The sequence below is a fragment of the Miniopterus natalensis genome, chromosome 5 (assembly GCF_054644295.1).
Source record: "Miniopterus natalensis isolate mMinNat1 chromosome 5, mMinNat1.hap1, whole genome shotgun sequence".
NCBI classification, from domain to species: Eukaryota; Metazoa; Chordata; class Mammalia; order Chiroptera; family Miniopteridae; genus Miniopterus; species Miniopterus natalensis.
In genome coordinates, this window is record NC_142085.1 from 44,180,727 (window position 1) to 44,205,833 (window position 25,107).

The window sequence follows — 25,107 nt, forward strand, 5'->3', positions numbered from 1 at the left end:
TTGTCTTTTCATTTTATAAATTGTGATTTTTAAAACAGAAAACTTCTATTTTGATAAAATATATTTTCTCTTTTCCTTTGGTTGTATGTGCTTCTGATCTCATATCTAAGAAAACACTGCTTAACCCATGGTCACAAGGATACACTCTTTATTTTCTTCTAGTTTTTTGGTCTTACATTAAAGTCTCAGATCCATTTTGGTTCTTGTATGTGGTGTCAGGCAGTGGATGTATTGCTTTAACATTTGCTCATTTCTCTCGGGACAGAGGACTGGCCCCAGTGGCTCAGGCTCAGAGCTGTGGAAAGGCCCCAGCAGCATTTGCTGAGAGGTCAGATTAGGCCAGAGAGCTGGGTGGACCTCTGGTCACACACAGCCTTGTGTCCTACACATAAAGGGTTTGAGCCTGTAGGAGCAATGGAGAGACGGGGCGGGGTCAGATCTGTGCACTGGCTGCAGCGTTGGGAATGGGGCAGGACTGGAGACCTGTTGGAAGCTACAGCACTAATTCAGAGGAGATGATGGCCGATTAGGGAGGTGGCAGTGAGCAGTGAGCACGAAGAGAAGCGAAAAGATGCGAGAACGTTCGAGGATGTAGAATACGGAGAGAACACTGGATGACATAAAGAATACAGCCTTTAGTCCACACAAGGTATGAGTAGTCACTGGTTTTATTGAGCAGCTCAAGCTAGTTCTGCAGGCAACTGTTAGAGTTCCACACAGCTTTTGAGCAACGTGCAGCCTCCCACAACGGCTAGTAGTACACATTAATGTACATATTATTCTTTGTGAAAAGTGGAGTTCACTAAATGCATTCACCTTTCATATACTTACTTGCAAATAATAAAACAATATAGGCTTTTCAGTACTTTAGCCTAGGTTTCTGCTCGAGGAAGTCCAAATGTGTGAGGTTAGCTTGTTTACTGATTCTGGTCTATAAAAATGGGAGGTCTCAAAATACCAGGAAGTTTATTCATAGCTAAAAATAACAAAAAGATTTCTTATTCTCCTGAAATAGAAATTTTATATTTCCATAGTCAAAATAATAAACAATTTTTAAGGTTTTTAAAAAAAATTAGTTGAGAATTTTGATGAAATTCATTTATTTCAGTAGAATAAAAACAATAAGCAGCATGAAAATGTAAAGTGCTACATAAAAGCCCCACAATACATACAATTTGAAAGGTTTCATTTGCTTAAACAGTTACAGGTGAAACAGACATTATATATCTTTTCAAGCATGCTATTTTAACTACCTTGGTATGTAGGCATGTGCTATGTTTGGCCAAAGAAAAAGTCACAGAGTTACCTAAATCGGATGACTGGGGAAAGAATGAGTCCTAAGCCTTTACCTGCCAGGTCATACATCTGGTTTTGACCTTATGCTGTACATAAAGGGTTAAAGTGGGGTTTTAAAATAAATTTTCTGAAGAGGCCCATGAAGTGGGGATATGAGTAAGAATGGCCCCAAAGATTGATTTTGCTCATGAACTCCACAATGGGGACCAGACTGACAACTTAAGGATTTTTAAGTAACTTACTTGAGCTGAAAGGGAAGGAGCATAAAAGATGCCAATTTCAGATATGAACATCAGGTGCTAAAAATTAATCCCAACACAAACAAAGAAGGTGGTCTGTCAGTTGACAGGTGAGGGAAGAGAGGCTAAGCAGATAGAAAAGGATCTGTACAATGTAAAATCTTCTTGGCTTAATCAATTTGAAAGTATAGGCACATCCCGTGGAAACATGCAACAAGATCACATAGCTCCAGAGGCTGGCTCAGGTGTGGCTGAGAGGAAACGAGGGAAGACTGTTCCTAGCACAAGATTAATCTCTGCATAGCCTGAGAGCACAGGGATTTCTTCTCCGGCACCTTCCAGGGTCAGTGACCTCTCATTAGGAGACCACTGATGACTGAACCAATATTTCTAATATCTTATGTTCTAAACCAAGACTTCAGAAATGCATTTTCTTATGGTAATAAAGTCATAAAATGGTAACCTATAATTTTCCTAACATACGAGGTCTTCATAAAGTCCTTGGGCTTTATAGACTTTACCACCTTCAGCTGCAGATATTACAGAAACAATCTGTAAACACTTTTACAATGCTCATTTATTAAAGTTTAAGACAACTGTGCATTATATCATAGTATACAATATACTCTTATTTTAAATGCAGACATAAAGGAAAACTGGCTATGAGAGAGACAGAAATTGTGTGACAGTTAAACGAACTAAAGTCCCATAGCAGGAGTAAAAATTAAATTTGCCTTTAAAATCATTTCACAAATTGTTTCTATCTTGCCCATAATTTCAGTTAGTTAAAACCGCGTAAGGACTTTATGGATACCATCCCCCCAAATATTCAAGATACATTATGGACTAACTTTTGTGGACTGGTCTAGAACTTAAACACCATTTACAACATTGAGTTGTAAAAAAAACTAGTTTACAAATGCACCTTTAGAGTGTAACCTATTTGAAAGCTGGGGGCTGCCTGAATTTAAAAATTAAGTCTTTACTAATAATACTCTCAAGAGTGCCTTCAATGTTGCTACTGAACATACTGAAGGCAAAGTTTCTCTATGATTATATGTTCTCACTAGGTATTATGATGGTGGATTTATCTACTAGAGTCTGTGGAGCTAGCTAGCACTATGTTATATATTGATTTTGCACTGAAAATTATTTCTTGGGCTTTGGTTAGGTGGACAATTCCATGTAAAGGTTTTTCTAATTTCTATTACTATCTCTTGGGCCCTGAGCTTTTCTATTAATATGGTACAAGAAATAGTTCAACATTATGCATATTCCAGAATAATTAAATTTATAGTGATTACAAAGCGAGGCATATATACATCTCAAAAGATATACAATTCAAAGCAGACTAAACATTCAAATCTTAAGATATTCCCACTTAACTTCTGGAATAAAATGAAGTGATTTCCTGGCTTGAACCCTTCCTTCCTTAAAACAAAGATCTATGGAGGACTGTTTCCTCTTTTTCTTTTTAAATCTCATGTGCTCTTTGCAGAGAATGGTTAATAGCATATCAAAGCGGTTACAAGGCATATTCCCTCTTCAAGTAACATCGAGTAACCAAGATGTAACCTTATTTCTTCATAAATGTTTGACAAATAGTAAGTTTCACTGAAAATGTTTAGAACATAAAGCATGTCACAGAATGGGTAATCCCAACATGTTCCCCATGAATGGCATTTTAAGTAAGTTATTGGAGGGTTTTTACTTTGCCTCTTCAACTCTTATCCCTATATCATTCTACATAAGTAGAAACAGAGTACTCAATAAATGATATTGAGTAACTACTAATACTCGTTGGAACTTAAAACATCATCTTTTATCCAAAAATTTAAGAGTTATACAGAAAACTATCACAAATTTACATAAAAAGAAACTGAGGCATGAGAAATAATAAATTATTTCCCTGTAAAGCAGGTAATACAGTGAGACAAGGGACTTGACTTCTAGTCCCTTAAACTAAGCAGGACACACAGTCTGAATGTCTAGCTATATTTATACTGAATTTATAAGGATCAAAAAAGGAATGAAGGGTAAATACAAAATAAATTTTTTGTAAACAATTCTTAGATTATACCCAATGAAGAATGTTTAATGAAGCAGTTGAGTCACAGCTCTTAAGACACCAAATAGCATTATAACTCAAAGTCAAATATGTACTCATTGGCCAGATATATTCGTCGGAATATTAGCGCTGCCAGTGCCAAAGTCAAGATGACGATGAGTACAGCAGATCCGCCATGATCAGTGTGGTTGTCTCTTGGCTGCTGGCCCTGGATCACTTCTGGTGAGGCAGACGACCGTCTTTGACTCTGCTGCTGGGCCCTGCGCTGTCGAGGACTCATGGAGGTGTTCTTAGCTACAGGTTGGACAGGCTGTTGAAGGGGTGGTCCTGAGGGGTTCTGCACAGCATACTAGGAAATTTTAAGAAATTTTGTTTGAAATTGGCAAAGAAAACTTATACATATACCTGTTATCTATTCAAGAGTACAAAGAATCTCAGAGCACTAAACATGACTGAAGGCGAAACTACCAAGAATTACCTAACTGTTGAGACTATTAATTCACCCTTCAGAGTAAGCCAGCAACACAACTTATTCCAGATTTTCACCAGACTGAGGAGGAATTTACCAGAAACAAATAAGGATAGAATTTACCCACATTCTCCATAGATGGCTTTCTACGTTCCCTCAGCTGCAACTCCAACAGAAATCTGCTACGCATCTGGGCACTTCCCTTTTTCAGGAGAGTCACAGAGAGAAGCAATTTGATTTCCACTTTCTGCTTGAAAATTTGCCATTCTAAATGGCAAAAAAGGCAACTCTCAACAGTGTACCTCTCATGAACGTTTCTTTCAATATTATCTTACTATGTCAACATGCTTCCACCAACAACCAGAGAGCATAGAAAATAATTTGAAACCATATATTTTTCACAGTAATATTGTTGTAAAAATTAGATGTAGTTTTCCAACCAGGCTTATCCTTTCTCACAATTCTTGTCAAATGAACACAAGTCTACAAGAACCCTTTACTGTATATTTGAATTGTGTTACTTTATGTGATATCAAGAGTTCCTTAGGTATGTACTGAGAAAAATTTGGAGGTAGTTGTGGGAGACTCAATGTACCCTCTACTTTGGCACACTAGTTGCCCCCCATAAAGCACTGGATGTCAAATGCTTTCTATCCTTTAGTGACTGCTCCATCAAAGCATAACCACAATGTGGTACCAAGTGAGTCAAATCTTAATTAAAGTTTATAAACAAGAAAGCTCTTTAATATGAATTCCATTTTATTTATATAGATACGTTAACTCTACCTGTAATAACCCAGTGCCTTTAATTCTTTTATTGAAAACAAGTTTATACTAATTATATTAGTGCCAATACACATTCTTTCAAATAAAAAAGAATGCATTTTTTTTTCAGAAAAACTTTAAAAACTGAGCAATATAAAATATTTTAAATACTTTCCATTAGAGAAAAATTTAATATTTAGAAGAAAAAATAATCAAATAATATAATTCAAATACTTTTTTTTAAAGGTGAGAGGATGAGCTTTGTGCTGGCAATAGCTATAAACATTAAGGAAAAAATTGCTCTTCTCAGATACCTGCAGAAGAAATTACATTTAAATCTGACATTCATCTCAGCATTAAAAAGCTTAAATAATCTTTATTTCTTAAAAATATCCTTTGGAAGCACTCTAATGTTGTGACCCATAAGACAGCTAGAAAAGAACTACTGACTTTGAGTTTAAAATGTTAGTGCTGATACTGAATTATATACTGCATGAACTTGGACTTCCATACTCCAGGTCTCCCAGGAGCAATCTGCTCACTGAGGAGAGCAGGTACACAATGCTGCAGCATTTTGTGAGGTCTTACATTGTCGCAGGTGTCATATTGTGACTTAATACTCATTGAGTTGAACTGAGTCACAGTAGCCAATAAAACATTCCATTTGAAATCTCCCCTTCTTTCAATTGTTCAGCCAAGATAAAAATATCTGATAGAGCAAAAGTACTCAAGGCTTAAAGGAAGATGGGTTCTTAAGAAACGAAAAAACATGTGGTCTATGAATCCAGAAACTAGCACAAGAAACTGACTCACCTTGAAGCTTTATTTTATGTATGTTATTCTCCCATTAGTTGGAGGGAGAACATTACTCTGCCGGTATGCCTGACTAACACAGGGAGCCTTGTCATTGTCAGGCTGGCTTTCCACTTCGTAAACACATGACCCTAAATAAGTCATTTAATCTGACTCAGGTCCCACATCTGTACAATGAGGCTAATATACAACTTAGCAGTTGTGAGAATTAAACAAAATAATGATATAAAGTGCTTAGGATACACAATTGCTTGTTAAATGCTAGTTATTATTAAAATTACTATTAATATATTCCTTTGGGGGGCACCAGATTTAGGTTAAAAAAAATGTCATGACTTTACTTAGGAGAATTATTTGGACCTTTATCAGTATGATCAATATAGTTAGAACAACAATCCCTTAAAACATTGACTTTAAATGATATTTTAGTACATACACTTAATGGAAATATTTATATAGATATACTGCTTTAATTAGGTTCTATATTTCTGATGCCTTTTGGATAATACATTACTAAAACCTAGTGCTGCAGTAGTATAAAATTCTAAAATTTCTCCTATTTAAAATAATCACATCAAGGGGAAACTGTAACAACCCAAGGTTATAGATCCTGAGAAACCCAGTTTATTTAGAGTTGAAGGACTAATTGAACTAAATTTTGGCAGTTCATATTGAACTGCCAGATAGAGAATCAAGTTGGCTTTAGCATTTTCAAAATGCTTTAGGATTGGTGGTAGGACTTCTAAATCTTTGCTGTTTGCCTAAACTTGTTAAAACGCATATCACAGAATAAAGATTTAAGTTATAATAGTTTCCATTCTCTTAAATAAGATGAAGTAGCCATTTCTGCTTGTTGACATATTAACCAGAACTGGTATCTATGAAATAATTCTAAGTTTTATGTACTTTAAAATCAAAATTAAAAATACTACTGTTATGATAACATTGTTTATGCTATCTAATTTACTTAAACTTCTTGATTTCTTGGTGGATGAATGTGATCTTTTATTTAATTTAAATATTTTTTAAAAATCACAGTCACAGATACGTCACATAAATGTTTCTAAAATAACCTGGAATAATCACCAGCTCAAGGGTTTTGTGTTCACTTTTTAATACAAAATGGAATGGCTTACTCAGAACCTCAATCCTTGGAAAAAGGAAAGAATCTGACACATTGGAAAATCATAAAACTACCATCAGTATTTTTCCCATTTCTACATAGCTAAAAAATCTGCATCAACAAGCAACAGATGGTCTAAAGTTATCTGCTGTATTTAGACTTTCAGCAATCTCTCGCCCCCTCAAGGCTAAGAAAACAGCTTATCTGGGATTTGATGTATAATATCTCAGTGAATTTACATTATACTTGCATGTAAAGCACCCTTAGTCACAACCAGGTTTCAGTTACCTCCATAGTGATCAAATTATATAATCACACTCTGAGATTTGTATGTAAACGTAATTAAAGCTTAATTCACAATTGTAGACAACTTATTGCTTGTTGACATATTAACCAGAACTGGTATCTAAGAAATAATTCTAAGTTTTATGTACTTTAAAATCAAAATTAAAAATACTACTATTATGATAACATTGTTTATGCTATCTAATTTACTTAAACTTCTTGATTTCTTTACCTATACTCCTAGTTTTTTAAAAAAAGTGCTAATCCTGCCCTAGCCAGTGTGGCTCAGGGGTTAGAGCGTCAGCCTGTGGACTGAAGGGTCCCGGGTTCAATTCTGGCCAAGGGCATTTACCTCGGTTGCAGGCTTGATCCCCACCCCGAGTGCAGGAGGCAACCAACTGATGTGTCTCTCTCACATCAATGTTTCTCTCTCTCTGTCTCACCTCCCTTCTACTGTTCTCTGAAAAGCAATGGAAAAAATATCCTCAGATGAGGATTTAAAATAAATAAAATTAATTAATTAATTTAAAAGTGCTAATCCTAAAATTCATTTACTCCATCAACAAATATATATTGACCACCTACTATATACAAGGCACTATGCCAGGGACTGGGGACACAGCCCTGATCCTCGAGGAACTTACATTCTGGGAAGTGAGATAGGAAATAATTATAAAATAAATTATAATAAGTATATATGTAAAAGACAAGAACCATACCGATGTACTGGCTGTAGCACCCTGGAATGTTGTAGGTATATTGTCCTGTAAATCATTTAGTGAAAAGGGGTGGTTTAAGTCCGACTCAGCAATAGTCTTTCCAGATGAATTGACTTCTGCCTGTAAAAAAGATAACATCCAAGAACAGTGTTACAAGAGGAGATGTACAGGATAACCTACAACCTACTAAATTCCCTTTCTTTAATTTATTTTAATTGGTACTTTAATATCAACATCAATCAGTTAAGTGTTGAACACTTGTGTGTCCAACACTATGCTAGGTATTATAGGAAGACCCGTAGACAATCCCTGTTCAAGGAGATGTTACTTGGTGAGAGACAAAACTAACACCCATGGTTCATAAACCACAATTCCAAAAATCTCTAAAATCTAAAGTGTTTTATAATTTTTAGGCAAGCCTGAGATGTGAGGCTATTAACAGTCTTTATTCCACAGTAGTGTAGATATTCCCAGGTTTGCTGATAAAATATTAATGAATTTGATTATGGGGTACTGTCCCAAATCTCACATGAGTGTTAATATATGGTATATGTTTGATATTTTCTAAAATCTGAAATTCTTAAGTACAAAACACATCTGGCCCTAAGATTTTCAGAGAAGCCATTTTATATACAATAAGAATCTTCAGAAGAAAAAAATAACCAACATTTATTAAGTACCTCCTCTTTCAGGCACAATAAAATAGAAGGAAAATTTCTCCCAAGAGCTGGACCTTGGAAGGACAGACAGGATGTAAAGAGGTAGAGAAGAGGGACAAGGTAACATGTTGCTTAATGCAGGCTGACATTTTTTATGAAGCTAATTAAATTATAGAAGTATTTATATGTTTGGGTAAAATATATGCAGAAAAAAAAGGATTTAAGGGAAATTTACCAAAATAAAATAATAAGAGCATTTATTTCTTGGGGCTGGGATTATATGATTTTATTTTCTTATTGCTTATCTATATTTTCTAAAATAGCTAAAACTTACTGAGCATCAGGGACAGTTTTAAACGCAATACATTAAAGTATTTTTTTTAATATCTTTATTGATTTCAGAGAGAGGAAAAGAGAGGGGGAGGGAGAGAGAGATGGAAACATCAATGATGAGAGTCACTGATCGGCTGCCTCCTGCACGCCCCCGATTGGGGATCAAGCCCGCAACCGGGGCATGTGCCCTGACCAGGAATCAAACCTCGATTGCCTAGATCCTAGGTCAATGCTCACTTAATCTTCATAAGAATCCCACAAGTAAGTACTGTTACTATTTACAGGTGAGAAAAAGGCACAAAGTGGTTAAGCAATATGTCTGATGTCCTACTACTAATAAGCAGCAAAACTGGGACTTGAACCCTGGCATTATATAGCAGAGTCCAAGCTTTTAACCACTATACTTTATAATGCCTTTGTGAATGTATTAGTTTTGTGATAAAAAAATTATTTGTAAAAACCTAATTGCAATAGGACTATATTACTTTACTTCTGAAAGTAAATAAAAGGGCTACATAATTTGAACTTATTTATCAATTTAGAGTACCTTAAAACTGATTTGTCTAGCCAGTTCCTTGGCTTCTTGGTCAGCCTTGCTTGAATTGCTTCCAGATTTTAAAGGCAAAAGGACATCCTTCATGGTGCAGCCACATCCCTCACAACAGAAATCTTGTGATCTGGTAGGAAATAATTTTTTGATAAGTACAAATCAAATGTTAAATTAAGTCAGGACACTCAAACAATGAATGATTAAATTTAAAAGAAAATAACACTGGATAATTCCAAATCACATTTATCTAAATGTAAATTAGACAATTATGGCAATAATTATAGTTCTGAGACATATACTCAAGTTAGGTTTGTATAAAATTTCACGTCAATTATATCTCAATATTTTTAAAATCTAACATTAAAGCCCGGGCTTAGATTTCATCATTTTCCTAATATACTATCTAAAGAAAAATAAGCTTTAGATTTATATGACAAAAGATATAAATTGTCTAACAATACTGTCCTCAAGATCATACATAACAAGCCTATGGTAAGCCTATGAAAAAGTCCATTATAAAGCTCAAATTATTTTTAGCAGAAACATACATAAAACAATAAAGAAGCCATTAAAAATAGAATTTACAGGTATTTCCAGGAAAAAACACCACCACTTCACAAATCCTATTAATCTAAATAGCAGTACCACTTGAAAGACAAAAAAACTCATGGAAAATCCAGACTCTGAAATTTATCACTGATTATATTAAGTAAACACTCAATCTGTGAACTAGAATTTCCTAAGATTTATTTGTTTTTCTATGTTTTTATTTTCTCCTCTGTGTTCCAGATATAGCCAAAAAGTGCCCTAAAGTTCACAAGAGTGCTGAGGATTTGTATGATTAGAGGTAAATATGTATATTATATAAAAATATATATTGTTAAATATATATTGTTACATTGCTGAACTTCCTTTTAAAAACTGTTTTATAGTACACCTAGTTCAACATAATAAAATCCTTAGGTCTTGAAGAACATGCTACTTAAATTTATTAAATAGCTTTATGTAAACAAAATATATGTCAAAGTAATATTAATTTAGTATTTATTGATGAGTATCTTTTTTGTTTCACCAGAATCAGCACTGCTATCCATATCCTTTTGAGAATCAGTTGTATACTGCCTTAAAATGTGTCCACTTTTAACTGAGAAGTCAGGCGAAACGTAAAGGAGAATGTTTATTTTTAATATATTAGTCTATCAACAAAAACAGTAATTTACTATGGCTAAATGCAAAATCTGGTTTTTAAAAAGCCTCTAATACAGACTAAGAACCTAGAATATATATACTGACAAGTCTAGAACCAAAAAACAAATTCTTTTTATTTTAACTTGTACACAAACTAAATGAAAGTATCAAGATAGAAAGCCAGCACAGAAAATCAAATAAAACAAATGTTATATATTTGAAGGACATATTATAATTTGTGAATAATAGCTACAAGTAAGGTATATTCCCAGAACTTGGGAATAAGATTTAAAAAGAAACCAAGAAGTCTACCAAACCTTCCAAACGCTAAAATCCCTCTGATTTAACAAACATGTGCAGAGGGTCCAGTGTGGGCTGTACTAGGGTAAAATTTACTATAGGGGTGGGCAAAAGTAGGGTTATAGTTGTTCATATGAAAAATAATACAATAATAAATAATAATACAAGAACTCTGTGTTTGCATACTCACAACATAAGTCTACTTTTGTCTACCCCTATATAATTTAATTCATAAAATATGTTCGAACAGTGGTAGGCAGCAGAGTCCAGAACAAGAAAATGACCAAAATCAAGAATTATTCTTAGCTCTACTCAAAGGAGAGAATACTTTAAATCTAATGACTAATGTGGGTTATGACAGACTGTACCTGGAAAAAAACAGAAAACAATACCAATGGGAAACGACCACTTAATAAAATCTCCTTTTCTTTATTCCAGATCATTCATTGAGCACTTGCTATGAGCCAGGTGCTATGAAAAGATGGATAAGTGCATTCCCTCCCACCCCTCAAGGAGTTTTTAATCTTGTGGAAAGCTGCATACTAACAAGGGCTCTAGTTCTTTTCCATCTGTATTACTGCCCAAGTGGAGACAAAGGACCTGTACTGTTTTCTAGGAGAAGTTATCTCCCACTGTAGATTGATAGTAACAACTACTTTCTATAACCAATTCTTTAGACTCTGGTGAACCCTGAGTAAACTGGTACAACTGAGTTTCTAAAATAGCAAAACTAAGGCTAGAACCTGTAGCAAAGGTAATTCACAAAGTAAGAGACAGAGCCTATCTCCTAATAGCCATTTTCCAGAACAATATTTGGGTCTTAACAAAGAATGAAATGCAAAACTTACTTTTTGGCAAGTGCTCTTCTTTCTTCAGGTGTGTAATCTAGAGAACCTATGGCTCCCTCTCCTTTTGTTGGCATAAACCCAATGATGGCTAATAATGCTGTTCTTACTGAAATAAAAAGTAAACATCAATCTAAATTGCTTTGTAAAAGGAACTGGGTTTATTCTGGGAAGAGAAAAAAAGATTCAGGCTTTCACTGAAGATGTACAGGTAGGAGGGCTGTAGTAAAATGATGGCCAAAATCTAGACAAGGAAAAGCATTTTTATTATTTATTCAATAATGTCAAATTATTTATCAAAAACAGCTTCAATCTCAAGAAGGTATTATACTTTATAATTATGAATTGACTAAATTTATATAAGATATATTCACTTTAAATTAGTACTCACTACTCCATGAAGGCTGCCAAGTTTCAGGATGATGTCCTGAGATGCTCAAACAGATTTTCTTGCCTACTTCAAATCGTCCATTAGCCTTAGGAATAAATAAGGCATTTAAAAATTATAGATGTGTTTAATGTTTTATACTTTATAAGTATAAATATATTTTACATATAAATAATTTTTAAAGATAATTTTAAAAGAATGTAATCTCTAAGGGGATACAGATTTTTGTCCTCTTATAGACACTCCACAAATATTTGTTGGACTTTGAATGAATAATACAAACTGTTTTTCAAAGTTGTAGCACTTTTTTGAAATTGAATTATACAACTGAAATCTAAACAATTGATACATAAAGATCCCCTGATGTCCTCCTCTGTGCCTAGTATGGTGCTAGGCTCTGTGAAGAATCTAGGAAAAAGACATACAGAGACTAGAATAAAACCTAAGGATTTAGTATTGTCTAACTAGATATTAGTGAGGAAGGCTCTAAAGTGGGAGTAATTTTCAGAAGGATGATACTTTCGTAAGATAGGAACACAAAGGAGGAAGATCAGAGATAATGATTTCAGTTTTGGACATGAATCTATTTTCTTGGTAGGAGAGCTATTGATAATGTCCAGCAGGTAGCTAGAAATACAGACTTGGTGATATCAGAAGAAGATACACATCTTTGGTAACTGATGTCACAGAGGTGATCACTGAAGCCATTTCATAGAAATAAGAAAAAACAGTTGAAGTGTGAACTTGTAGAATGCCCATACTTAGGGGAAGGGGAAGGGGAAGGGGAAAGGAGAAGAGGCATGAAATCAGAATATATGTTTCATATAGTCAGAGAATGTGACTTACTCTCTGCTGCACCCTCAGAGTGATTGACACGTGTTTCATGAATATTTGTTGAATAAGGGTCGGGAAAGAAAGGAAAATTTTCAAACGAGGGAAAGTGAACCAGAAAAAGCAAATATTTTAAATCAGGAGGGCAGGGCTGATTCTCAGCCTCTGGGATAAACATTACCATACCGTTGGTTAACTCCTGAAATATTTCTGTACCTGTTGGTGAACAACTGCTGCTCCAACTACCCCCACCCAGCCAGGTTTCCCCATGCACCAGCCCCTCCCCCTAGACTACTTGGCTCTCCCCATGATCTAGCAAATAAAAGTGACTCCTAACACAATAGGGCCCCTCCAAGATCCTGCTCCAGCCCTACCGCTAGCATTACTGATTCTAAATATCACCTAATATTTGTTAAGCTGCTTCTATATGTGAGGAACTTTATAAAGTATGATTATACTTACCACATACAACCCTGTTGACAGATGAGAAAACTAAATTTCAAAGAGATTATGTAACCTGCCTGTGGTGTAACAGACATAGCACTGGTCAGAATCCAGGTCTGTTGGCTCTAAAACTAATGCTCTTTCTACTACACCAAATATAGATAAAAAGCAGCATTAATTCGGTATTTATTAATGAATACCTTTTGTTTCACTATCTGCTACCCCATGAGTGTCCGAAGTTTAACTTAGATGGAACAGGATAAAGACTGAGAAGAGGCAGTGGGATTTCTCAAACTGGTTTTTGAGATTAGTGCTGTGAACATGTATGGAAACCAGACTGCAGCAAGCTAAACTAGAACAAAGATGCCTTGAAGGCTATCAAATTAAAAAACAGGACAACAACATAAATGGTAAGCAGAGATAAAGAGAGGTGTTTATGTTGTATTTTGGCTTTTTTCAAGGTTGGGGATAATTAAACACACTTGTAAATAAAAGGAAATGAGGGGAGGAAAGCTAAACAATTAAGACAGGAACTTATTGATGAACTACGTCCCAGAGAAGAGAAGAAATAAATTAGATTAATAATTTTCCTTCACATGGAGATAAAATATGTGAACATAGAGAGAAATTCTAAGATATTAATAGTACTAATACAGCAAACATTTATTGAGGACTCTGTGTCACTTCTTATTCTAATAGCTAAGCGTGAAAAGTGAGAAGTTAAAGACGATGTGATTAAGAGGTGCAATAGCATTAACAATCCTTTACTGGGTACCTACCAGGTGCCAGATACTGTGCCTAGCCCTTTGCATACATTAATTCATTGAATCCTAACAACCACAATATGGTAATTATACATTCATTAGCTTCAATAATTCCTATAAATTATTTTTTGGGGAAAAGGATTATAATCGCAAGGTGTGGCTCCCAAAAGCAAAGTTATAATGTCCCACTTTCTTTTTTTAAAACTTTTTTAAAAAAATAACCTTTTTAGAGAGAGGAAAAGAGAGAGGGGGAGAGAGAGAGAGAAACATCGATGCGAGAGTGAAACATTGATCAGCTGTGTCCTGCACTCCGCCTACGGGGGATGGAGCCCACAACCCGGGCAAGTGCTCTAACTGGGAATCAAACTGGCAACCTTTCAGTGCACAGGACGATGGCCGACTAACTGAGCCACACCAGCCAGGGCCTCCTTTATTTCTTAATGTAAGTGAGTATGTTGACCATATTTTGCAGCCACCAAGAAGACTTAAACCACAAGCATTCCAAAAAGGCAAGAATTCTTACCGTTAGAAGAATAATGCTTGGTGGTTTCATGGGATACTCTGGTGGCAGTACAATTCGTCCATGATAAACTCCTCCATCAAAATCAGAATCTGGGGGCCCTCTAACTGTGAAGTGCCATTCAAAAAGATTATCCTGAACAAAAACAATAACCAATAAGTAATCAGTAATATTAAAAAATCTGACTGTTTTTATTAATGACTATTAGAAATATTATTGGGTGAGAAAAAGTGTTTTATATTACTGCTATAACAGTTTCTAATACACAAAATATCTGAAAAATTACAAATAAAGCTATTTAATCTAGTTTTCATGTCCCATAAGAGCTAGATCTTTTTTAAACAAATGCATTTTAAAATGTCTGAGCATTGTTATGTACTCATAAATAAGATTGTATATTTAATTAAACTATAAATTAGTCCTTGAATACTAATTGGTGATAATTATTATACAGTTGATTCTTGAATAACATGGGTTTGAATTGTGCAGGTCCACTTGTACTCAATTTTTTTTCCAATAAATACATATAAGTACTGTAAATGTATTTTCTCTTCCTTATGACTTTTTTTTTTTAATATATCTTTATTGATTTCAGAGAGAGGAGGGAGAGGGAGAGAGAGAGTTGAAACATCAATGATGAGAGAATTGTCATTGATTGGCTGCCTCCTGCATGCCCCTGACTGGGGATTGAGTCCACAACCCAGACATGTGCCCTGACCAAGAATCGAACCGCGATCTCCTAGATCCGAGGCCAGTGCTCAACCTCTGAGCCATGCCTGACCAGGGTCCTTATGACTTTCTTAATAACATTTTCTTTTTCCTAGCTTACTTTATTGTAAGAATACAGTATATAATACATATAAGATACAAAATATGTGTTAATTGACTGTTGATGTTATCAGTAAGGCTGCAGGTCAACAGTAGGCTATATTAGTAGTTCAGTTTTTGGGGAGTCAAGTTATATACTGATTTTCAACTGTGTAGGGCTTGGGGCACTGACTCCTGCGTTGTTCAAGGGTCAACTGTATAATCAAATAATTAATAAAAATTTGGATGTTAACAATCTTTTAAAATTATCCCTCAAAGATACCTAAGAGCTTATTTATAAGTGGTTAGTAATATTAATACATATGCTATCAACATCATCTTACCAAGTACTTTACAGTTTGGAAAATATTTGTGCATACATTATCACACTTTATTCTCACTATTACCATGGAAACCAGACTGAACACATTTGAATACCCTCCTTTTACAGATAAGAAGACTGAAGAGAGGTAGAGATGTTTGTACAAAAAGCCCAGACTAGCTACAGAGATTCCTCAAGGGGCTAGGTCTTCCAACTTATAAAAAGTACTGAGTTCTTTCCACTTTCCCTCTTTCCCTCATATTCAAGACCTAAAAGGAATTTAGCATCTGAGACCCATTTTATAGAGATTGGAAATCTGCTTCTTCTTAAGTGTCTGATTCTGAATGGCTAATGAAATACTCAGGAAATATTGGGAGTAAAATATATTAATAAACCACATCAAACACATCTTCAATGATTCAATACAATGAAAAAACAATTTTAAGGAATTTGTTTAAAATATTAAAATCCATATGTAGAAGATGGAGACAGAAACTAACCTCTAAAGGTTGTGCATGATAATGATCTGTTGGATCTTTCAATTCTGCCGCTTCTTTCATTAAACGTTTAACAGCTAAAATAAAATTCATAAGATAGAGACATTTAAAATATACTTTACCAAGTGATTAACACAGATTTACAAACCTAATGAAAAAGTTTCTATTTTAACAAAACATGTTTAGAGAGGACTGGTTCAACTGAATATATGGTAAAGGTTTAATTACGGGATAATAGTAATCATTGGAGGGGGAGAGGAAACAGTAACTAGGCATTAGAAGAGTTATGTATTAAATTAAATATATAGATAAGTCTCATAAAGGCACTATTTTTACTTAATAAGTACTTACATTAACTCATACAATCCTCAAAACAACACTATGAGATAGAAAATTCCCATTTTCCAAACAAAGAAACTTGTCCACGGTCACACAACTAGTAAATGACAGAGCTGGAATTCCAACACAGGCAATACAACTCTACCATGTTCAAATGTCTATATTAACAAAAACATACACTCAGAACTCATGCTCATGAACACTAAACCCCACCATATTTTTAACCTCTTGGGACTTTCCACTCAATATCTTGCATTAACTTAATGGGACTGTCTCCAGAAGTCACTGAATGCCATAGCCGTAACTGATTTCTTTTGAAATGATTCTTCACCTTAATTAAAACCTCCAATCCACTGACCCCACAACTTTCTTTACCCCACCCACCTATCCCCTATATTCGCTTCCCTTTATCAACACTCTTGGCCTTAGTGCTTCCTCTTTCATACTCCCCTAATAAAATTCAATTCTAGCTGACCCAACCCAAGCATCTTCTTATTTAGTGTCTATACCCAAACAGCTGAGCATTACTGAAGGGGGTAAAAAAGTCACAGAGGCAGGCACATTGTTGCCATTATAGTTACAGTTGTTATTATCAACAACTTCCATTGTGACACAATGCTACCCAATGTTCCTATATTTCACTAGTAAGCCCACTGGCCCACTCTCTCCGACTAGCACCCTAACACTATTTCATACCTATTTACTCAATTCTCATCTCTCTTCTGTTTCACTTCTTTCAGTTCATGGCACAGCCTTTTACTTCTGTGATAAATGTCCATTAGCAGCCTACCACAATCAACAATCCTACCTGTATCTGTACCCTTTTCCCATTCCTATGGGCTCTCAAAAGTCAATCCTTTGATCCCAGCCCCTTCCACCTCAAGCTTCAGGTGCTAAAAAAATGTCAGGATACTGGTGTAGGATAGCAAAGCCATAAAAAAAGACATGTAGCCTAAGACTCCAGGAAACTCTGCTTGAAACCAACTGATGTTGGTGTTATAAGAGAGGTATGCACCAAGATGGGCACCTAATCTGACAGCAGACATTAGAGAAAAGAGATCAGGTACTGACATCTGAAAGAAAGTAGGATTCACGCAGGTGGGTATGAATAGGCAGAGGAAACAATAAAAGTAAAATGTGTAGGGGCACAGCGTGGAAAGTTATCAGGAGAGATTAACTAAGAAGCAACTCCCACATAATATCATAATTCAGTATGTATCAGGTCTTTTGCATAAAGTTTCATTTTAGCCCTGGCCAGTGTGGCTCAGTTGACTGGAGCATCACCGGGTACAATGAAGGATCCTGGGTTTGATTCCCGGTCAGGGCACATACCCAGGTTACCGGTTCAATCCCTGGTTGGGGTGTGTACGGGAGGTAAATGATGGATGTTTCTCTCACATCCATGTTCCTCCCTCCCTGCCTCCCTCTCTTTCTCCCTCCCTCCTTCCCTCCCTCCCCTTTCTTCTCCCTCTAAAACTAATAAAAACATATCCTTGGGTGAGGATTTAAAATTTTAAAAAATTCATTTTAATCAAGGGTTCTTAAGGTTAAAAAAAAAGTTCTTAAGTCACTATCCTATTCAATAACTATTAATATTCTTTTCCACTTCCTACTCCGAGCTAGGCCCCTGTAGGCAGAGACTTTGTTCACTTGATCATCACATTACTGAATTCATACTAGATGCTATATCTACAACCAAAATGAAAGTTTCGGTTATCAAGGAGTTTACAGTCTTGGGGTGGGGTGGGTAAATACAAAACAGCACGATAAATGCTATATTAGAAACGTATACATTGAAACACTCTTCCTGCAATTTCTAGACACTCCACTTCTCTCTACTCCAGACCTTCCCATATTCTAGCTCCTCAGTTTGCAATGCTGCTCCCACCTCTACTTCCCACCTCATCATCTAGACTGGTTCCCACCAAACCTTTAAGTAACTTACTCAGGAAGGTGTCCTTAACACCCTCCCTTGTCCACCTTCAGAGGAGTGACTCAAGATTCCCATCTGGACAGATAAAAAACCCCGAGGAGTTCTGGGAGGGGAGTGGAGACCAGAAATGCTCTCCAGGTTATTCTAATGCTCTAATGCTTTGGAAGCCACTGCCCTAGACACTAGGTTGAGTGCCCTTACTATAAGCCTTCATAACATTCTGTCTCTTATTTTTTATAAAGTTCGTCTCACTTGTAATTATTTAATACCTGTCTTTCCTGCTAAACAATCTACTTCACTGCAGTCTCCTCAGGACTTAGCACATAGTAAGCACTCAAATATTAGTTGAATTAACTTTTACTATCTTTCCCTAAAAAATCTCTTTCCAAGGATCTGATTAAAAGCAATGGTTTCAAAATTATTTAACAATAAGATAAAATCCTTTGTTTGAAGAAAAACTTAATGAGAACCTCAATATGTAAAACAGGTAACAGCTGTTTTGGTTGCTAACAATATGGAAGGGACTTCAAGCTATTTACCATCCCTCCACCTATTCTATCTAAGGAGCTCATGGATCAAGGATTGAAAACCCCTTTGTTTTCAATTAATATTATTAGATATAAGTAAAATCATAGAAGCTGTTATCAAGTTAGTTCAGTTGGCTGCTGTAAGCAATCAAAGATGCCAAGGAGATTGTTTTTCCTTCATTCCTCATCAGCTAGCTGAATAATGATTAAGTTGACGAGGTCAGTCAGGTTTTATGTCACTTCAGTTGGAGAGAAGAAAATAAACACCAAATAGTACCTCAACCTTATGAGAGATATATGAAAGGATCAGAAATGCTACAAGAATGCATTTAAAGGAACAATCATTTGCTTAACAACTAAACAGGTTGCTTTTATTAGTTCTTAGGCCACATAGGCACATACCATATGAGAGCTAAAGCTACATAGTCAAATAGAAAGTGAGGTTAGTCTAGTGTTTTCACAACCTATTTTTTCTGAAATAACATATACTATGAATGCCTTAGTGAAAAAGGACATGGACTCTGGGATTAGAACTGCATTAAAATACTGGCTCTGATTCCTTGGGCCTCAATCCTTGAACAAGACACTTAATCCTATTCTGCTTCAATGTTTACATCTGTCAAATGGGAGTCAACAATTTCTTCACATAATTCTCCTTTCCTTCTCACCCATCCCTCTTCCCCAGATCACAAGTTATTAAAGTCAGAAATAAATGGGATATAAGGCCTTCTCAATAATTCTGTTTCAAAATCAGGCCTTGAGCATATGTAGTTGGCCACATAGCATGGCTCCCTGGCTCCCAAAGAGAAATATCACTGCTATGGAATAGTCGAGATTCAAAGTACTGACTGGCAACTACTGCTAGAGCATAGTCTGCCACTCCTGATACTCCATCTCTTGCTACCTCATGGCTACAGAGAAAACTTTTCCCCCATCAGCTCCTCTCTTATCTTTTTTGCAAGCTCATTCAATGGAATTCTCCTATCATGGTGAGATAAAATGTTCCAGGACAGAGAAGAGGGGTGGGGAGCACCTGCATGCCTACTCTTGTTCCTTCTTTTCATGGAGGCCACATGATCACTCTGGATCAAGCTCTAGGCTCCACAGGCCTAGGCATTAGCATTCTGCACATGCCCACGCTAGCTCACTGGGCTTATTTTGTAGTTTGGAGACAAACCTCCAGCTAAGGGGATCTTTTACAGGTCATTGTCTCTCATGCACCTATTTTTTTTAGAAAGCAAGTATCTTGATATCATCAATCTTCAAAGCATGGGTAAAATGCAAAAGAGGCAGGCGAATTGAGGACGTGAACTTAATGTCATGCTCCCCAACTGCCTCTTCCCTGTTCTCATATGAAGGCACTTAAGCAAATATTTAAGGACTAATGTTTCTTCCCAGAAAGGCCCTATAAAGGTATCCATTCAACAAATATTTAAAGAATGTCTGAGCAATGAAAATAGAAGAATGACCAAGACCTTCTTTCCTTCAAAAAGTTCACAGTGAGAAGGACATGAAAACAATTACAACACAAACACTGACCAAATATGTACAAATATAGGGGCTACCTTAGTCTGCCTACAGGAGTTTGACAAGACTGAACCTTAAAGAAGCCTGAAGAATTAATAGGAATTTCACACAGATTAAAGGGAAGGCATTCCAAGCAGAGGTTCCAACAGGAAACAAGGTATATAAGTGAGAAGAACCGTTACATCTGAGGACGCTCAGGCAAAGGATAGATGGTGAAAAAGCAAAGGAGCATAGGAGTGGTAGATGAGAAAAGCTAAGATCAAATCATGGGCAGCCCTGTAAGCCAAGCAAAACAATTTACTTTGAACTGTATCCACGGGTATCAGAAAGCTACTGAAAACTTTTCAATATGAGAAGTGATCTAATCAGGTTTTATTTTGTTTTGTTTTCATTGATCTGGTGGCAATAGTGACTGCTTAGATATATGTGTGTCTGCATGTATTGGCACCCATGCTCAAATGCCTGTGTATGTGAAAGAGAGTTTTAGGGTAGGGAGTAGAGTAAAGCAGTAGACCAGGAGATCAAAGATGACTCCCATGGGTGCTTGGGTGCTGTCAATTCCTGGGATGAGGAATATTAAGGCAAGGTGCAGGTTTGGAGAAGGAGAGAAAACTGGTAAGTTTGGTGTTTATACCTTGTAGCTATTTTTCTGGTCTGTGGGAAATCTGGGTGAAGATGTTAAATCACCATTAAGTTCTACGTGCACACAGCCTAGGAGAAGGATCTGAATTGTACATTAAAGCTTGAGAATGATTAGCGTGAAGATGCAGTTGACACCAAGGACATGCACAGGATAACTCCTAGGTTTCTGACAGAGACAGTGTGTGCCTTTGCACCAGTCTCTTATACATGCACCAATCACTCGCTAACTTGCCCATCAGCCCCTTCTGAGGAAAGCTGCTGCAGGAGGTTCTTTGTACATAGGTCTCCCTACTTTGACACCCTATTACATTGGCCAAAGCAGACCCAAAAAAAGAATCAGGGAGCTTGATCCAGAGGCAACTGCTGATAGGCTAGTCAGAGGGCTTATGAGGTGGCCCCACACAGAGCTCTGCCCACAACCACAAGTCCATTCATAAAGAAGTAAGTTTTCCCACCTATAAAATGAACAAATTTACTATCCACATGCTAGCACACCCGCCCTTAACCAGTTATTTGTATTGTCTTATCCATACTTCTAAGACAACTAACTCCACATGAGATGAGAAAAAGGATTATATCTCTTACATAGTTCAGTGTTTTTAACAACTTCCTTTCACGTATACATGACTCTAAAAATATCACAGGACTGAGAATAAAACAAAGGAAGGAAGCACTTTCATTAAGCCTCCATAAGTCCAGTATCTCATTCATTTCACCTTCTCCATGAAATCGAAATGATCCACACAATAAAAGATTTTAAAAAAAAATTCTGTTTAGAACGGTAACATCACCTTTGAGGAAATGAAACAGAAAAGAGGAAGCAATTTATTACACAGCTAGAAGCCTGTTGGCGGAAGCTCAGCCTGCTGGCAATAGGTACAAAATCTGGAAATGTAGTACAAAATTCTGGAGAATATTAAATGCATATTATAATCTCAGATATGATTACCTATAAAATTGAGCAATGTCTTCTGACAACAATCTCCATTCCAAGTTGTACTGTTACATTTGCATTATCTCTGGACATTTCACTAAGTACCTCAGGTGCTTAGTGAAAGGAATTTGGTACCATATGACCAAGGAGTCACTATACGTTTTTACCCCATTTTATATGTCTATCACAATCTAAATAATTTAACCATCTAACCTTAAAATTAAGCTTTCTTTCCCTCTTTCTCTTTGATCTCCCCCACCCCCCACCCCCAACTGACATTCTTAAGAGATGGGTTGGAGGAAGGAACTTGTGAACCCACTGAAACTGAACTGTATAAATTATTTCTTGGAGAGCCCACAGCCCTCACCAGATTTTTAAAGGAGTCTATGCCCACCCCCAAATGTTATGACCCATTTTACATATTTGGTCACCTAAGAACATTTCTTAGCGTAACAGCACTCAAGTTACCAAAGCTCTGTTCAATCAATATCCTCACACTTTTCTACTCTTTCATATTCTAAGAATTAAAAAAAAATAAATCAAAGATTGAAAATGTCAACTCTTTTCATAAGAATGCTTATATTGCTGATTCCTACTGAGAAGCTACTTTTTTGAAAGAAAAAGAGTAAGAAGCATTAATAATTGGTCCAATCATTACTGATATTTTAGGATTATCATTTAGAGCTGAATTGTGGAGTTTCTCCCTCCTGACAAATGTATCACGGTACAAACAGAATAAATACCATTTACAGTGTGACTCGTTTCAAGTCTGCCTTAATCTGAGAGAGCTGATTACTTTTCTTGCATCTTTATAATGCACCAGAAAAGAATCTGAAGCTAGGATTGTCTGGGATCCTTCTGTAGAGGAAAAGGAAGTCTTTATGACTGAATATACACACACACACACACACACACACGTTAGTTTGGCAAAAAACCATGGTTAGCTCTAAAGTACGCGACTCAACTAGTTTTCTTAGCTCTTTGGCTAACCGGTTTAGTACAGAACATTTGCTTCAATGTCTGTAATTCTATGCACTCCAAATGCTGCAAATAGTATATTTAAACTAAATTCTCAAATGTGAGTGAGTCAAACAGCAGCGACGGAGGAGGGACGACGACGGTGTAGAGGAAGCAGCCTGGCAAGGGGCTGTTAACTATTACCCACGGACATCACGCTTACACCTGTTCTTAGGGATGAGTTTATAACCCGGCTCCCCGCGACAGGAGTGAGGGCAGGGAGAGTCCCGGCGCCGGGGGCGCCGACCAGTCCCCAGGCTGGGCAGCCGGTGCCCGCCGGCCTCCCTGCCCTGCGGCCTGCACCGGCGCGGCGGGCGGCGGTCTCGCGTACAGCGCGACACCGGGAGTGGAGCCGCGAGTGGCGGCGGACGCGAGGGGGCCGCAGTGCCGACCCCGGAGTCCGGGGTCACTCCGGTCCCCCCTGCCAGCGCTGCCCACCGCCCCGCCCTGCTCACCCGGGCTCTTCAGGTTGTAGCGGGTCTCCATGGCGAGCCGCCGGCCCGGCTGCGGCCTCCTCTCCGCGCCGCTGGTGCCCGGGTCTCTGCGCGGCTCGGGCCGCTCGGGCCAGCCCCAGGGATTCCGCAGACACGGCCCAGCGCCCGGCGGGACTGCAGGCGGGGTGGTGAGGGTGCGGGCGAGGCGCGGGCTCCGCGATGGCGCCGCCTTCTCCGCGGTTCCCCCGCCTCCCCGTGGGCCGGGCGGGCGCCGGCGCCGGCCGAGGCGTCGCTGAAGCGGGCGCCGGGCTGGAGGTCAGCGCCCGGGATTGGCGGCGGGCCCGACCCCGCCGGGCTGCCCGGCTGCGTCACCCGCCCTCTCCGGGTTTTGTGAAGTTGCCCTGACGTGGCAGTCGCTTCGTGGCGGCGGGTCAGCGCAGCCGTCGGTCACTCTGCTGCTGCCGCCGGCTCCCCGAAGGCCGCTCCGGGATCTGCAAGGGCAGGTGGCGCCCTCGTCTTCCTGTCGCCTCTGCTCCCCGGAGGCCGACTTTCCGCCGGGCCCATCCGGGGACCCCAGGCGCTCGCGGGCTTTAGCGAGGAACCGCGCGGCCGGAAGCGGCCCCGGCCGTACCCACGGCGCGCGGGGTCCCAGACCCGGACCCGGGCCCTCCGGAGGCCAGAGGGTGGCCCGGGCTCGGGCTGCAGAGTTCCCGCAGCCGCGGCCCGCGCGCTGCCCCGCGGTGTCTGCCAAGTGCTTTTAGATCCAGTCGCTGTTTGGGGTCGAAACCGTGAATTAGGGAATTCCAGTGATAAGGGAATTGGGTAGAATTTTTAGAACAATTTATTTTCAGATAATGTGCTTTCGTGCCAAACATTTTTAAGCATTGTTGGGGATTTTTAAAAAGGGGAGGGAGGCGGGAGTGGGTAAATGGGGGGGGAGGGGGACTCTCAACAATAAAGATAAATTTTAGAAAAAATTAAAACCTGCCAAAAAATAAAACTAAGGGAATTACATTGAATTTGGGGGAATGCATACACATCTGAAAGGCTCAGCCTCAAAGGACACACTTCATGGTTCACTGTGGAAAGTGGGGTGGAGAAAAAGGAGCCAGCATTCAGAAAAGGAGGGGGACTGGGGATGAGAGGATGCGGGGGGGGGGGGGGGGCTCTAGGCGGGATGAAGAGGGTAATCCAGCTGGCAAGTCTTATTGTACAAAGACAGAAAACACTGTTTGTGAAGGGTAACAGCAAACACACCAACATATGCGTTTTTGGCCTAAGGATTATTTTGAGAAACAAGCACAGGAGAATCTCTGAAAACGGAAGTTACCCTTTTGTAAGGGAAATTCACATTTGTAAAGGAAATCTCTATTTGTCTGTCTCCCTCTGTGTCCCTGGAAGAGAAAGTTGACTCTCAATCACTAGTCTTTATATATATACATATGTTTTTATTTATTTCAGAGAGGGAGAGGGAAAGAGAAAGAGAAACAGCAATGATGAGAGTCAGTGATCAGCGACCTCCTCACGCC

At 38.0% G+C, this 25,107-nt stretch overlaps 1 protein-coding gene across 1 annotated transcript; it reads right to left on the minus strand.

Annotated features, from left to right (window-relative positions):
• Window positions 1-1,083: 1,083 nt before the first annotated feature.
• On the minus strand, window positions 1,084-23,699 carry UBE2J1 (ubiquitin conjugating enzyme E2 J1). The gene is made up of 8 exons (XM_087817507.1): window positions 23,600-23,699; window positions 16,229-16,302; window positions 14,603-14,734; window positions 12,044-12,128; window positions 11,656-11,761; window positions 9,317-9,446; window positions 7,778-7,897; window positions 1,084-3,952 (listed from the first exon to the last, which is right to left on the minus strand). The coding sequence occupies exons 1-8, from the start codon at window positions 23,628-23,630 to the stop codon at window positions 3,674-3,676; spliced, it is 957 nt and encodes a 318-aa protein (XP_087673633.1). The 5' UTR covers window positions 23,631-23,699; the 3' UTR covers window positions 1,084-3,673.
• Window positions 23,700-25,107: the final 1,408 nt, after the last annotated feature.

Coding starts and splice junctions, on each gene's coding strand:
- UBE2J1 (XM_087817507.1), bottom strand. CDS start 23,630: ATGGAGACCCGCTACAACCTGAAGAGCCCGG. Junction 14,735..16,228: donor ATCATGCACAACCTTTAGAG/GTTAGTTTCTGT, acceptor GTTTTTGTTCAG/GATAATCTTTTTGAATGGCA. Junction 7,898..9,316: donor CTAGACAAATCAGTTTTAAG/GTACTCTAAATT, acceptor TCTTTTTTACAG/GCAGAAGTCAATTCATCTGG.